The 12214-nt window shown below is 33.5% G+C and overlaps 1 protein-coding gene across 8 annotated transcripts in view; it reads right to left on the bottom strand.

Annotated features, from left to right (window-relative positions):
• Positions 1-10320, bottom strand: part of LOC107071555 (uncharacterized) — a 48628-nt gene extending 38308 nt beyond the window's left edge. For 6 of the 8 annotated variants that reach the window (XR_016176350.1, XR_016176349.1, XM_089171792.1 and 3 more), the window contains exon 1: positions 1339-1520. Coding sequence is in view for 4 of the 8 variants with exons in the window: in XM_089171792.1 (XP_089027918.1) it covers positions 1339-1370 (32 nt within the window). In the remaining 4 variants the exon portion in view is untranslated. Of the gene's footprint in view, positions 1-1338; positions 1521-9449; positions 9807-10200 lie in introns of those variants that run through there. The other 2 variants (XM_089171797.1, XM_089171796.1) reach the window with 2 other exon arrangements.
• Between the last annotated feature and the right edge of the window lie 1894 nt (positions 10321-12214).

Raw genomic sequence — 12214 nt, 5'->3', positions numbered from 1 at the left:
ATTCAAATAAACGAAATAATTTTTTTCAGAGGTGTATTCTTATCGACCGTTGAAAAAAAAGGATAGTTCCGCAGTATTGCATACTCGTATCGATGCAAGATAAAACAGGAAACTTTGATATCGACGCATTTTCCTTTATAAAAACCGGAAGAAAGGAATGCATTTTTTTTTTTTTTCCAATTCTTTGCAAACACGAGAATTAACGTTTCGCGCTAGAATCGGCTGAAAATGTTTGCCATTTAGCAACGGTACACCCAACGGAAGTTCTCATCATCGCACCTGCTTACAATTACGAGGAAAAGGAAACAACACCTTGTTGCAGTAGTCGACGTGAACCGATTATCCCATCTGTTTGTTTACCCACACTTTAAGACTGTCTCTAACGGGTAATCAACTTTTACATTGGTCAAATAAAAACTAACGTTATTGCCTAATCGTCCTGTAAAACGACAGCAAATATCACACTGTTCGTATTTAAACAAGATTAGAGTACAAGGATGGCAGGGGATAGAGGACGAGGGATTTGGAGGGGAAGGATGACAACGTGCAACGCACCGAATCATAGACTGGAACACCGACACTGTGAGACCGGAAGTACCACAGGGGGCTCCTTCGCCAACGGTTATTCTTATCTCCAGCGCAACTAATATCTGAGCTGGGTTTACGAGTTTACAAGTTTACTTCTTCTACTTCTCTTTCTTATCATTTATCAAAAAGATAAGAAGACGAACAAAGTTTCGATTATAAGACATAATCGAAGTTTAAAAAAAGAAACCGAACACAGATTCGAATATCCATGAAATATTTTATTCAACCTGATTTCTTTTAGCCAAATTCCAGCCAAATTTCAGTCAATATTCCAAAAGAGATAAAAGTATTCACTTGAAAAAGTTACAAATTCGACAAATAGAAAGTAGGAACGAAGAAACACGATGGTAGTAAGTTTGGGTAAAAAAGTAAGAGGAATGTATGACAAAGAGAAGTATAGGATGGTTCGTGAAAGATGATTGGATACGATGAATCACCGATTGTACACGAGTGTACACCTGCTGAATACGATGCACACACGATGCGACGAGGAAGGACAAGCACGTCCGTTGTTCGGGAAATGTTGGAAGGCGAATTGAAACGCGACTGGGTTGCGTATAACGAATGACTTTGGAATGACGAGATGCAGGAAGTGTCTCGTCGTGCTTGACAGTTTTACTGTTTTGTAGATAAAGAAAATATTTTGCTAACAACTATAGTAAAAAAAGGTTTTTAAAAACTGGGTTCCGGTAGATGAACACGTGGACATGAAATTTCCCCAATAGTTACGGATTTTACGTTGTTATATACCTGGTGACGTTGTTGCTTTTAAAACTGACCATTCTCGTCTCGATGCAAATTTTCTAACACGAGCACGTAAACGCTCGCAAACGCACACATTGTTTTTTCAAAGCACACTCTATAATCGTAACTCTTCGATTGACTCTCATATTCGTCAAACCAACTGATGACACCATCCCCACTTGTTAAAATTTAAAAAAAATAAAAGGAAATGTCACGTGTTGACGAAGTTTTAAACAAGGAAGAAACGCGCATAATTTGAGTAAAGAACTCTCAGCGTTTCCGGGGCCGACTGAAGAGACGGTAAAGCTTTGACTCTAATCCCATTCCCACTACTCGTGACTTACCACCACCTCCTATCTTTCTACTCATGAGACTAGGGAAGGGCGAGCTATAGGCCGACGAACGTCCATTTTTCTTCCCCATGGACGACGTGTCTCCGATGACACGGCGGGCCCTTACCCGCTACTAACTATACCTACCTTCGGTTGTCCATCCTCTCGTTTTCATTCTCTTTTTCTTTTTTTTTCTTTATTTTCTTCTTCTTGTAGATACTGTCATACTCTCTTATTTTCAATCGCATTCTTTGGTATAACTTTCTATTCGATAAATATCAAATATCGTTGTATATGTAAAAAAATGCTCGCAGTTTGGATAAAAATGGTGTTATGTTAGTTTATGATATGCAGTTAAACTCTTAGACACTGCTAAATTTTGCGCAGTGGTGTTTTTCTGTACCGACACAGGGTTCAATGAAAATTACGTGTACATTGAAATGATGTTTTTGATGATTAAATTATAATTTCTCTTAAAGACAAGATACACATATACTTTAATTTTGAAAATTTATTTTAATAATTAATAAAACAGTTGGTACAAAAATGGTGAGCGAGTGAGCTAATAGAGTGAGCCACTAAAGTGGTGCGTCGTGCCTAAGAGGTTAAATGAAGTTGGCGAAAAAGAATCTCAACGATGCGTATTACGAGTTTATCGTAAAACGTCTCGCAACGTTTTCAAAGTGTTCTCTTCGAAAATGGGTGAATTTTGATAAGGATTTTACTCATCGATATAAATGTTGGTACAAGTATAGCAAATACGTCACATCAGTGGATGTTATTAAACCAACGGATATACTATACTGACCATAGCACAACCCACAAACGTTGGTGTCCTTCCTCTCGCTCTCTCTTCTCCCACTTCTCTCTCTCTCTCTCTCTCTCTCTCTCTCTCTCTCTCTCTCTCTCTGTCATTCTCGTTGGTATAGATGGAACTCTTGAACCGTAAATACGAACCGCTCTGAACGAATAACGAAACGAATGCATCCTACCTACTTCCTTCAACAATCCAATGACGAATATAATCTTTACAAATGATATTTTTCAATCTAATGTAATAACATTTTCCAATTGTTACTTTATTTTTCAATATTCCTACTTTATGTTAGTTATTTAACCATTTAGGTACTACGCGCCACTATAGCGGCTTTCGCTATCGCCATCTTCCAGTGCGAAGCGTCACTATAATGGCTTTGGCGGATAATATCTTTTAAAATATATTATACCTAATTTTATTATTAATTATTTAAATAAATTGTCTAAGTGAAAGTATATATGTATCATTTTGTTAACAACAATTTATAATTTAATTATGAAAAACTTTATATTCGCACAACATTCAGCCGTACCTAAGACGTTAAAAAATCTTTAATTGCATCGACAAAATGTAGATTACAAAAACATTGAATTGAAGAAAAATTTCGTATTGTTTATTTCTTCTTTTATAAACGTTACATTTCTTTATTCCTTTCTTTTCTTGTGCTATTGATTATTCACCAAAGAAAACAAAATTCAACGAAGCAAATTTGAGGGAAAAAATAAGGAGACCGATATACGATGGGGAATATAAAAAAAAAAATCTCTTTTATTTTTGTGTTCAACGTAGCGTCAATTTTTCGTTCCCATCGTTCATACAACACAAAGAACTTCCGCGAGAAAAAAAATGGCTGGGCGGCCCGTGCGAGACAGTGAACAAGAGTTAATGGTGACAATCCAATTTATAACATATATATATTTTAATTCTCTTTCGTCAAGAAATGATTGTTGATTAAAATATAATTATTAGGAAAATTTGTCGTGGTAGGCGAAGTTATTCGACGAGGCTCACTCTGGATGCTCACACTTGATGCCCACTCGATGCCAATCGTGAGCCAAGTGTGTCACGCACATGTTTCAAACGTGTTTCAAACGTGTTTCATATTCTCGACAAGAAACAGCTAAAGAATCCTATCGAAAATATTCGTGCCACGTGTCGGCCAATAGTGAAAAATAAAATTAAAAAGAAGAAGAAGAAGAAGAAGAAGAAGAAGAAGAAGAAAATTTAACGAGCAAATATTCAAGCAGCAGTGCAAAACCTTGTTACAATTATTTTATCATCGAATTATTATAGTATAAAAGATCAATTTTTTTCTCTCTTTTTGGAAGACTTTTTTGTTTTAAAGGGGCTATCATTGATGTGAAATTTTGAACAAAAATTGATTGTTTTTTGCATATTTAAAACAACAAAACTCATTTGAAATTTCAGAATATATTCTTAAATATGTGTATAAAAGTATCTTAAAATATCAATAAATAATATAAATTCCTTACGTGTTAAAAAAATTCATGAAAATCGTTGTAAAAACGTCGTCATTCTACACCTATCTCCCCCCCCCCCTCCTTAACGTGAAATCAACGTAATTATTGTATACGTAAGAATATCACGTAATATAGATTTCTTTTTTCCAGCGACTTTCGTTTATTTCAAACAGTTTCGAACAAACTATTGTATCCGGTCACAACATATATACGTAAGTATTTACTTTTCTTCTACGTAGAAAGAAAAAAAGAAAAAGAAAAAGAAACTCTGGTCCTCCGTAAAGTTTGTACGGTCGAAAGTACTCACTATCGTTTTTCGGTGCAGAAACTTCCACGGCTAGGCCAAACGAAATTGTCTCCAGACGACTATCTATTTCGCATCCAAGGTTCTCTCTCTCTCTCTCTCTCTTTCTTTATCTATCTATCTTTATCGGTGGCAGACGACACGAAAATTTTTCTACCGACTCAATTCCCTCCAGGGAGAAACTTATTTTGCTCGATCTGTCTTTCTTTAGTTTAACAAAAAGAAAAATGCAAAACATGGCAAATGTAAAAACATGGCAAATGTAAAAACATGGCATTCCCCTAAATTCGATCGACGGTAAATTCGATTAACGGTACACGAAGTGAAAAGATGTTTAAAGTAAGGTGCAATTTTAAATAAAACTCTCATTGTCAGAGAAACTTTCCTGTTCTTCGTTTTTCGTATATTGCGTAGTTTGTGCGTTATGTAAGACGACATTTTATTTAGTAATATTTTTAGTATTGCGTCGTTTTATATTTTTTTTACTTTTTATTTTTTTTTTTTTTGTTATTGTCAAGGGAACAACGATCATGATTTTTATCATCATCGTAAACGTTCGTCCTTTACGACGAATTCGTATTATAATCTAATAGTAAATAGGAAAGAAAGAAATAAGGAAGAAGTTCGCATATAGATATGTACTCGTTTTTATTCGAAAATGGTAATAATAATAAAAATTGTCATCGTCTTAGAATAGTGTGGTCGTGTGTGCAGCGATCGATAATATTCTTTTTATACGAAGCACGACTACTGCAGATAAAGAAGGTTTACAAGTATAAGTTGGATGAGTATGAGTTGCATTTGTTATTCGTAAGAAAGATTTGTTTAAAGTAACGTCTGACGGTCAATGAGAAAAAAGAAAAAGAAAAAGAAAAAGAAAAAGAAAAATCGCAATGCGTAATAATATTTTTTGGAATAGTTTGATAATGTTAGCAACGCTTTCAATTCTTTGGGATTTAAGAAACGAAGGAACAGCCCTGTCTCTGCCTATTGCAGATTCTCATAGTGACATTTACATTATTTTTCATCGACGAAAGAAAAAGAAGAAGAAGTATCATATTATCGAAGTCAGATCACCAGAAGCATCCGCCGCACATCGTGAGATTTACTTCCCTTCTTAAGTGTTTTCACATTTGTTTCCTGGAAGAGAGGGGATGATACTGTAGACGAAGATTCCTTTTTTCTTTGGAAACAATAAGTTTTATATTTAATTTTCTGTTTGAATACGCTTTCGATTTTATGTGTGTTAGTTAATCAAACCTTGCGATAAACATATGAAATAAAATATCATGATATATGATAGGCAGCAGGAGGAGGGGTATAAAGGTATTGTTGTTTAACTTAAGAGAAACCGTTAGCGATAACATTCAAGACAAGAGGATGCCGGGGCGATAAAAGATTGCCGCTTCCGAAAAAAGTCTGATATTTTCCGATGTGTATTGAAAAGCCCCACCTCCAGTAACCCTCCAGTAGCCCTCCAGTAGCCCTCCAGTAGCTCTCCAGTGGGCTACTACGATAATACAATTTAATCGTAAACGAATACGAAAATGTATCAAACATGAATATACCACGGATATGAACTGTATTCAACTGTAATTGCATTGCGAAGAAATTACACAAAATACGAAGAAAAAGAAAGAACATTTTTCGTCAAATACAGGAAGAGAGACCAGTGTTTTTTTATTTTTTGCCGTCTTTTTCTTTTTGTACCTTTTAACCCCCGTTGAATCATCCTAGATCATATTCGTCGATAGGAACGTCCATGCGTCTTTTATATACCTATTGAAGAAGGCAACGTCTTACCTTGACCCAGCACTTCCGGCTTTCGCCTGGTACAACTCTGACTTTGCGTAAGCGGCTCTGCTATGTGCGATGCGTTTTATGCTTTTTCCTCCTGTCCCTCTTCCTCTCTCTCTTTCTCTCACTCTTTCATCATCAGGTGCACGTACACAGACAAACCGAGTTTTCACAAAAATTCAAGTAACGATGCGTACATGTGTAAATTTTAATCATCACTAATTTACCTATCGTTAAAATTATATCATATATGTAAAGTTTGATATATAAATATGTAAGAATTAATATATTATAAATTTACTATGAGGTTATGTAGAAAATTCTCGTCGTTGGAAACTCAAAAATGAAGGGAGAGAGAGAGAGAGAGTACCATTTGCTTCGATCCAGTTAGACCTGTTGGGAAACAGGTGGAAATTTCCGGTCAAATATTTATTAATTTCCGGTGTTCGCGATTCACCCTTGTTTCCGCGTGATAATTAAATCTCTGCCAAATATATATCTCTCACGTGGATCGGAAGGAAACGTTTCCCCCTACCCCCTTTTTTTTCTTCTTCATATTTACCATGAATAAGTCGATTAAAAAAACAAAAAATATATTTGTAAGAGTCAATTGTACGCGTATGATCGTGTTCTATTCGTTATGATTTAACTTGAATTTATTGATTTTATTAAAAATAATAATAATAATCACAGAAAAAATTCTTATTACAATTTAAACACTTTTTGTGCAAAAGCAGTAAGAATAAAGTAAAAAAAAAAACAACATGTGTGCAGATCACACGTGTTAGAAGTGAAACCTTCTAAGAAAAAACTAAGTTTCGAGACAATGAGACAAATGCACAGTGTCAAGAGTATAAGATAATTGTAGAATTTCTTTATTATAATATTGTTATAATATTGTTTTAATTGGATTATCAAGTTCATCCAGACCGGATACGGTTCATTTGCGAATTGTGCGTTATGATTAACGGAACATTTTTTTGTATTATTTTCTGGTGGTAATAATTTCTACATTTTTTTCCACATAGCCATTAATCGCGTGTCGTCTTACGTACGTCGATCGTAGGATTTCCACGTGCAACCTTATGGTTTCTCGTAGAAACCTTGCGACGCCGTTGAAAAGAATAGCAATTGGCCATTCTTTTGGTCTACATCAGAAAACTAACTCTTTCAGTGTATACCTATACAGTGCATTAATATGTATACTTTCTTTGTTTCATTTCCCAGACGGCAAAACGTTCGATTTTGTGATATCGCGAAAAATCGAAAACGTATACTGCATAGTAATTCGTTTCTTTGCAGAGCAACACCCTTTTTTCGATTTACCCTATGCACCCCACATAATCTATCTTCGTGAGATTTGCTTTTTATATGTCAGCTATCGAAAGAGACGAAAGAAAACAAATAATATCAAAAGAAATTTCTACAAACATTCCAACATACGTTTTGCTACAAATAAAATGTTTAAATATTCACGTATAGTTCTTTTTATCATGGTTTTATCTTATAGATATATAAAATAAAATAAAAAGAGAATATAGAGAGCAAGTATTTTTATATTATAATATATTAATTTAATATATGTATATATGAGAAGGAGAGTTTTAAGTGTAGAAGAATAAACATAGATAAGCGGATTGGCGACGAAAGAATAAAAAACAAACGAACCGATAATCGAAATAAAGAAAGACGGTATGTGATCTAATCTCTGTAAGTTTTGTAAGTTGTGTGTGTTAAGTCTCTGTGTGAGTCCTAGAAGGCTCGAGCGATATTGATGCTTTGTTTATTACATGTATATATATATATATATATATATATATATATATATATATATATATATATATATATATTATCTGTCTATATAAAAATTCAGTGTTTTTATCGCGATTTTTTTTATTTTTTATAGCTAATTTAATATTTCATATAATAATAATAATAATAATAATAATAATAATAATAATAATAATAATAATAATAATAATAATAATAATAGGAATAAAATAATTTTCCCTAACGTAGGACGAAATTTCATTTCGCATCGTTTAATTATGACACCGTGACTGCAATTTATCTGCGTCGGTGATTAACGAATTGTTGGCTTCGATTAATCAGAACGATGAATAATGCGCTTTCGAATTGAAAATCTGATCTACCTCGTTGCAATTAATCGGAAGAACCACACCGAGACTCGATGCAAATTCTAATTGCGAGGACGAACTAAAAGCAAATGAGAAAGAAGGAAAGTAGAAGAAAATACTTTCCCCACACAAGTTCTTATTTAACTTTTTCTTATTTTAACGTGCCTAATAATATTATTAAAGTATATGTGTATTATTTCTTTGAGAAAAATTAGTATTTATTCATGAAAAACTTTTTTAAACGTAATTCTCGTTGAACCCTGTCGGTACAGAGAAACAACCCTGCGTAACATTTAGCCGTGCCTAAGAGGATAAGAAAAAGTAAAGAAAATAGACAAAAAAAAGGATAACTAAAAATAAAAGAAAGATAAATAAAAGGAAAAAGGTTGGTTGGTTCCTTTGTTAACAAAAAAAAAAAAAAAAAGAAAATAACCGCGAGCCTTAGAGTCTTCTTTTTTTATGCTTGTCATTCATTCATTCATTCATTCTTAGCCCGAGTTTTCTTGCTATTTCTTGTTTTTCGAGGGTATTTTACATCCTAACGAAAATCCCAGAGCTTTCTTATTTCCCTTTATAAGAGAAAAGGAGGTCACCTTGCACACGGACGAATTTCTAAAAAGCTCTTGTGTCCTTCGTTTGCTACAAAGTGGGAGTGAGAGTGAGAGAGAGAGAGTGAGAGAGAGAGAGAGAGAGAGAGAGAGAGGAAAACAGAGAGAATTGATTTCATAGAATAAAACGAGAGCGACCAACGCATCCACCACCATCACCACCACTCTACTACTACTACTACTACTACTACTACTATTATTACTCGACGTTGAGATTTTCGTAGATAAAAACTAAATGATTAGGATCTTATAGATTTTCTAACCCCAAACGTTCGATAAAAAATCAATATTATATCTATACGAATAATTAATCCCATTGACGCTTTTGGAATGTTAGCATTATTTTTTTTCGTTGATTAGATGTTGGTTAGATGAAAACACACGAGATTCCGTTAACCTGATTAATGTGTTAATATTATTATATTTTTAAAAATTTCAGATATTCTTTAAAATAATACCATGGCACCCATGACAAGAAGTTCTAAATATGTCTGACAGTCAATGGGTTAATCAAATTAATTTTAAACTACCATAGTAAAAAAAAGATCAATGTATCTAAAGTAAAATTAAAATAATTTTCTCGAAAATGTGTTGTTTCCTTACAATGACATAACAAAAATCATTTTTTAACAAAACTCACCTAACTTTGATGGTATCCAGCGTTGCAAAAATAATAACTTCGAGGAATCAAAGTTCTACACTTTCTCACTTATGCGTGAAATAGATTTATCGATGCTACGTAATGGAATTTACAATAAACCATACCCTAAATACGTTACGTGCAAGTGCATAACGATAGAAAATATATTATTTGAAACACAAAGCACTCTTGGTACACTCTCGCGAAACACACACACACACACACACACACTTATGTGCACGTGTAACGTAAGAGAAGCGTGGATAAATTTTTTCACTTTCACCGGATCGACGAACGAGCCTGAACTAATGAACGAACAAACCCGAACGTACTCGCGAACTTGTGATAATATTGGATCTAAGAAGAACGTAAATAAACATGAAAGAATCTCTATCTATCTCTCTCCTTTTTTTTATCTATCAAGTGTTATGAAAAATCAACTTGAAACATTCGTGAGATTGAAATTGCTAAGTTATTAAATCTTAAAGTATTTTACTACATCAAAGAATCGTTTTTATTTTTATTTTTAAACGACACAAATAACGTAATATGTGTATTAAAAATGATAATATTTTAAAATTTATAAAATTGATTACAATTTATTAATACTATTAAAAAGTAACTCTCTCTATTATACTATTATACTATTATATTATTAAAAAAAAAAAAAATAGTTATAAAATTAAATATAATACTATTAAGTTAATGTTATTAATACTAATTAAAAAATTGTATTAAAATTGATAAGTACGATCTATTAAAATTTATTAAATTATAGATTGGAGGAAAAATAAAATGAGAAAAAGAGAGAAAGACAAGGATCCTAACACGACGAGAGTTCCTGCGGAACTGATAAGGGATGTTCCGTACGAAAGGAAATGCGCGACTATTCTCCCCGCTTCTTGGATTGGAGTTCCCACCACTCCTGCACCACCACCGAGAAATCTAGAACCGAGGATCCCTACCACTTTACACGAAAAGCGTCTCCGCCCTTTCTATGTGCGAACCTATGTATTTCCTACAAACATATCGATCCATTCAAAAATCTCATCTCAATGTAGATCCTTCATTTGTTTGGCGGCTGTATGTGCGTGCGTTTATCCCCATCCCCCTCCTCACTTTTTAATCTTATATCTTATCATATTTTAACTTGTTAATAAAATAATGATTCCTTGATTATACGTTACGTTATCTACAAGAATTTCAGTATTTTTTTATCGCAAAAAATAAAATATAAAATTTATCACACAATATATCACACGAACGATCTGATAATGTGTTCTTGTTCTTTTAAAATTGTTTGTTTCTTCTATAAATGGTTTAATATAAATATATCTACGTATCTACATATTTTATCCCGAAAAAAAAATACAAAAAAACTATTTTATCGGGATGAAGAAAGGGCCCTTTCCCTTTTAATGATAATTAACCCATTTAACTGGTAGACATATTTAAATTATCTTGACTTGGGTGACAAGTCGAAAATAGATTTCTATGTCTGTTATCTTTTTATAATCTATTAATCCAAACGCAATGTAGTCACGTAAATCAATGAAGACCACGATATTGAATGATCCATGGCAGGTGAAAGGGGTGAAGAGGGAGAGAATAACCTAACACTGGAAACGTATAATACTTACGTATTTCACCCTAAATGACCGAATATTGCTGGCGATGCATCACTCGTGGTATGGCTCGTGGTATGGCTCGTGGTATGGCTCGTGCTATGGTTTGTGCCACGTCGTCTAACCCTGCCATCTGGCCGAAGACTAATATTTTTGCACCCTAGTGCAATATATATAAATAATAAATTTTTTAAATACATACACAGTGCCTAAAGATCTAAATAATCTTTAAGTAATAAATAAAAACTAACTTATATTCTCTAAGTTGACAAATATCACACAAAATACAAAAAAATTTTATTAAAACGTTGAGCGCCACGTGAATTCTTAGGGAAATTCCCGTCAGGCCAAAGTCGTTACTTTGTATTGAAAAAATAGTTGAACGTGTCAGTCACCGGTGACGGACGCGGCCTAAACGGAAAGTCTAGTGTCAGCCACCGATGGTGGTTGACGTGGCGCTGAACGTGTTAAAATCAGTTTAGTAGTTTCGAAGTTCATTGGATACCAACAATGTGACACTGAATTTTTATACATAAAGATGAGGTTAGTTAAATATCAATCAACGAAATAAACACACTGGTAATAAAGTATTTCGTCCCTAATAAACACTTCAGATAAAAGTATTCAGCACTCAAAAGTACTGTTGTTATACCCAGAACAATTTCATATTTTTCCTTTTACTCGTTCATTGATTTCTTTTAGACAAGTAGAAATTGTACAAAGTTGAAAAAGTATAATACCTATGATAATAATAAGTAAAAGCAAAAGTAGATTTATCAAGAGGAATAAAAAAAAAAAAAGAAGAAAAGAAGAAAAGAAGAAAAGAAGAAAAGAAAAAAAAGAAAAAAAGAAAAATGAGAAAAAGGTTACAACGAACAAACTCACTTTCGTCCTCTTTCGCTATGGGTTTTTAGCATAGGGCCTGGCAGCACTGTTAAAAGCTTTGCCTTTGGCTTGTCTTTTAAATTTACCTCTCGTTTTATCCGTTTGGAACGACGGTAAACCGTGCTCTACATAACGTTTCGTAATATCTGTAAGAGGAACCTGTACAAGGGACGTAAGGTTGAAGGAAGATAGGAAATAATTGTTTGTTGCCTTCCAACCTAGAATTCCTTATTTAAGTTTCTACTAGATAATATA

This window comes from Polistes dominula, unplaced genomic scaffold, assembly GCF_049000335.1.
Source record: "Polistes dominula isolate Pdom_NZ unplaced genomic scaffold, Pdom_raw_medaka contig_84, whole genome shotgun sequence".
In the NCBI taxonomy this organism is placed as follows: domain Eukaryota; kingdom Metazoa; phylum Arthropoda; class Insecta; order Hymenoptera; family Vespidae; genus Polistes; species Polistes dominula.
The sequence above is the reverse complement of the archived record's forward strand: the minus strand, read 5'-3'. Positions and strand labels throughout refer to the sequence as shown.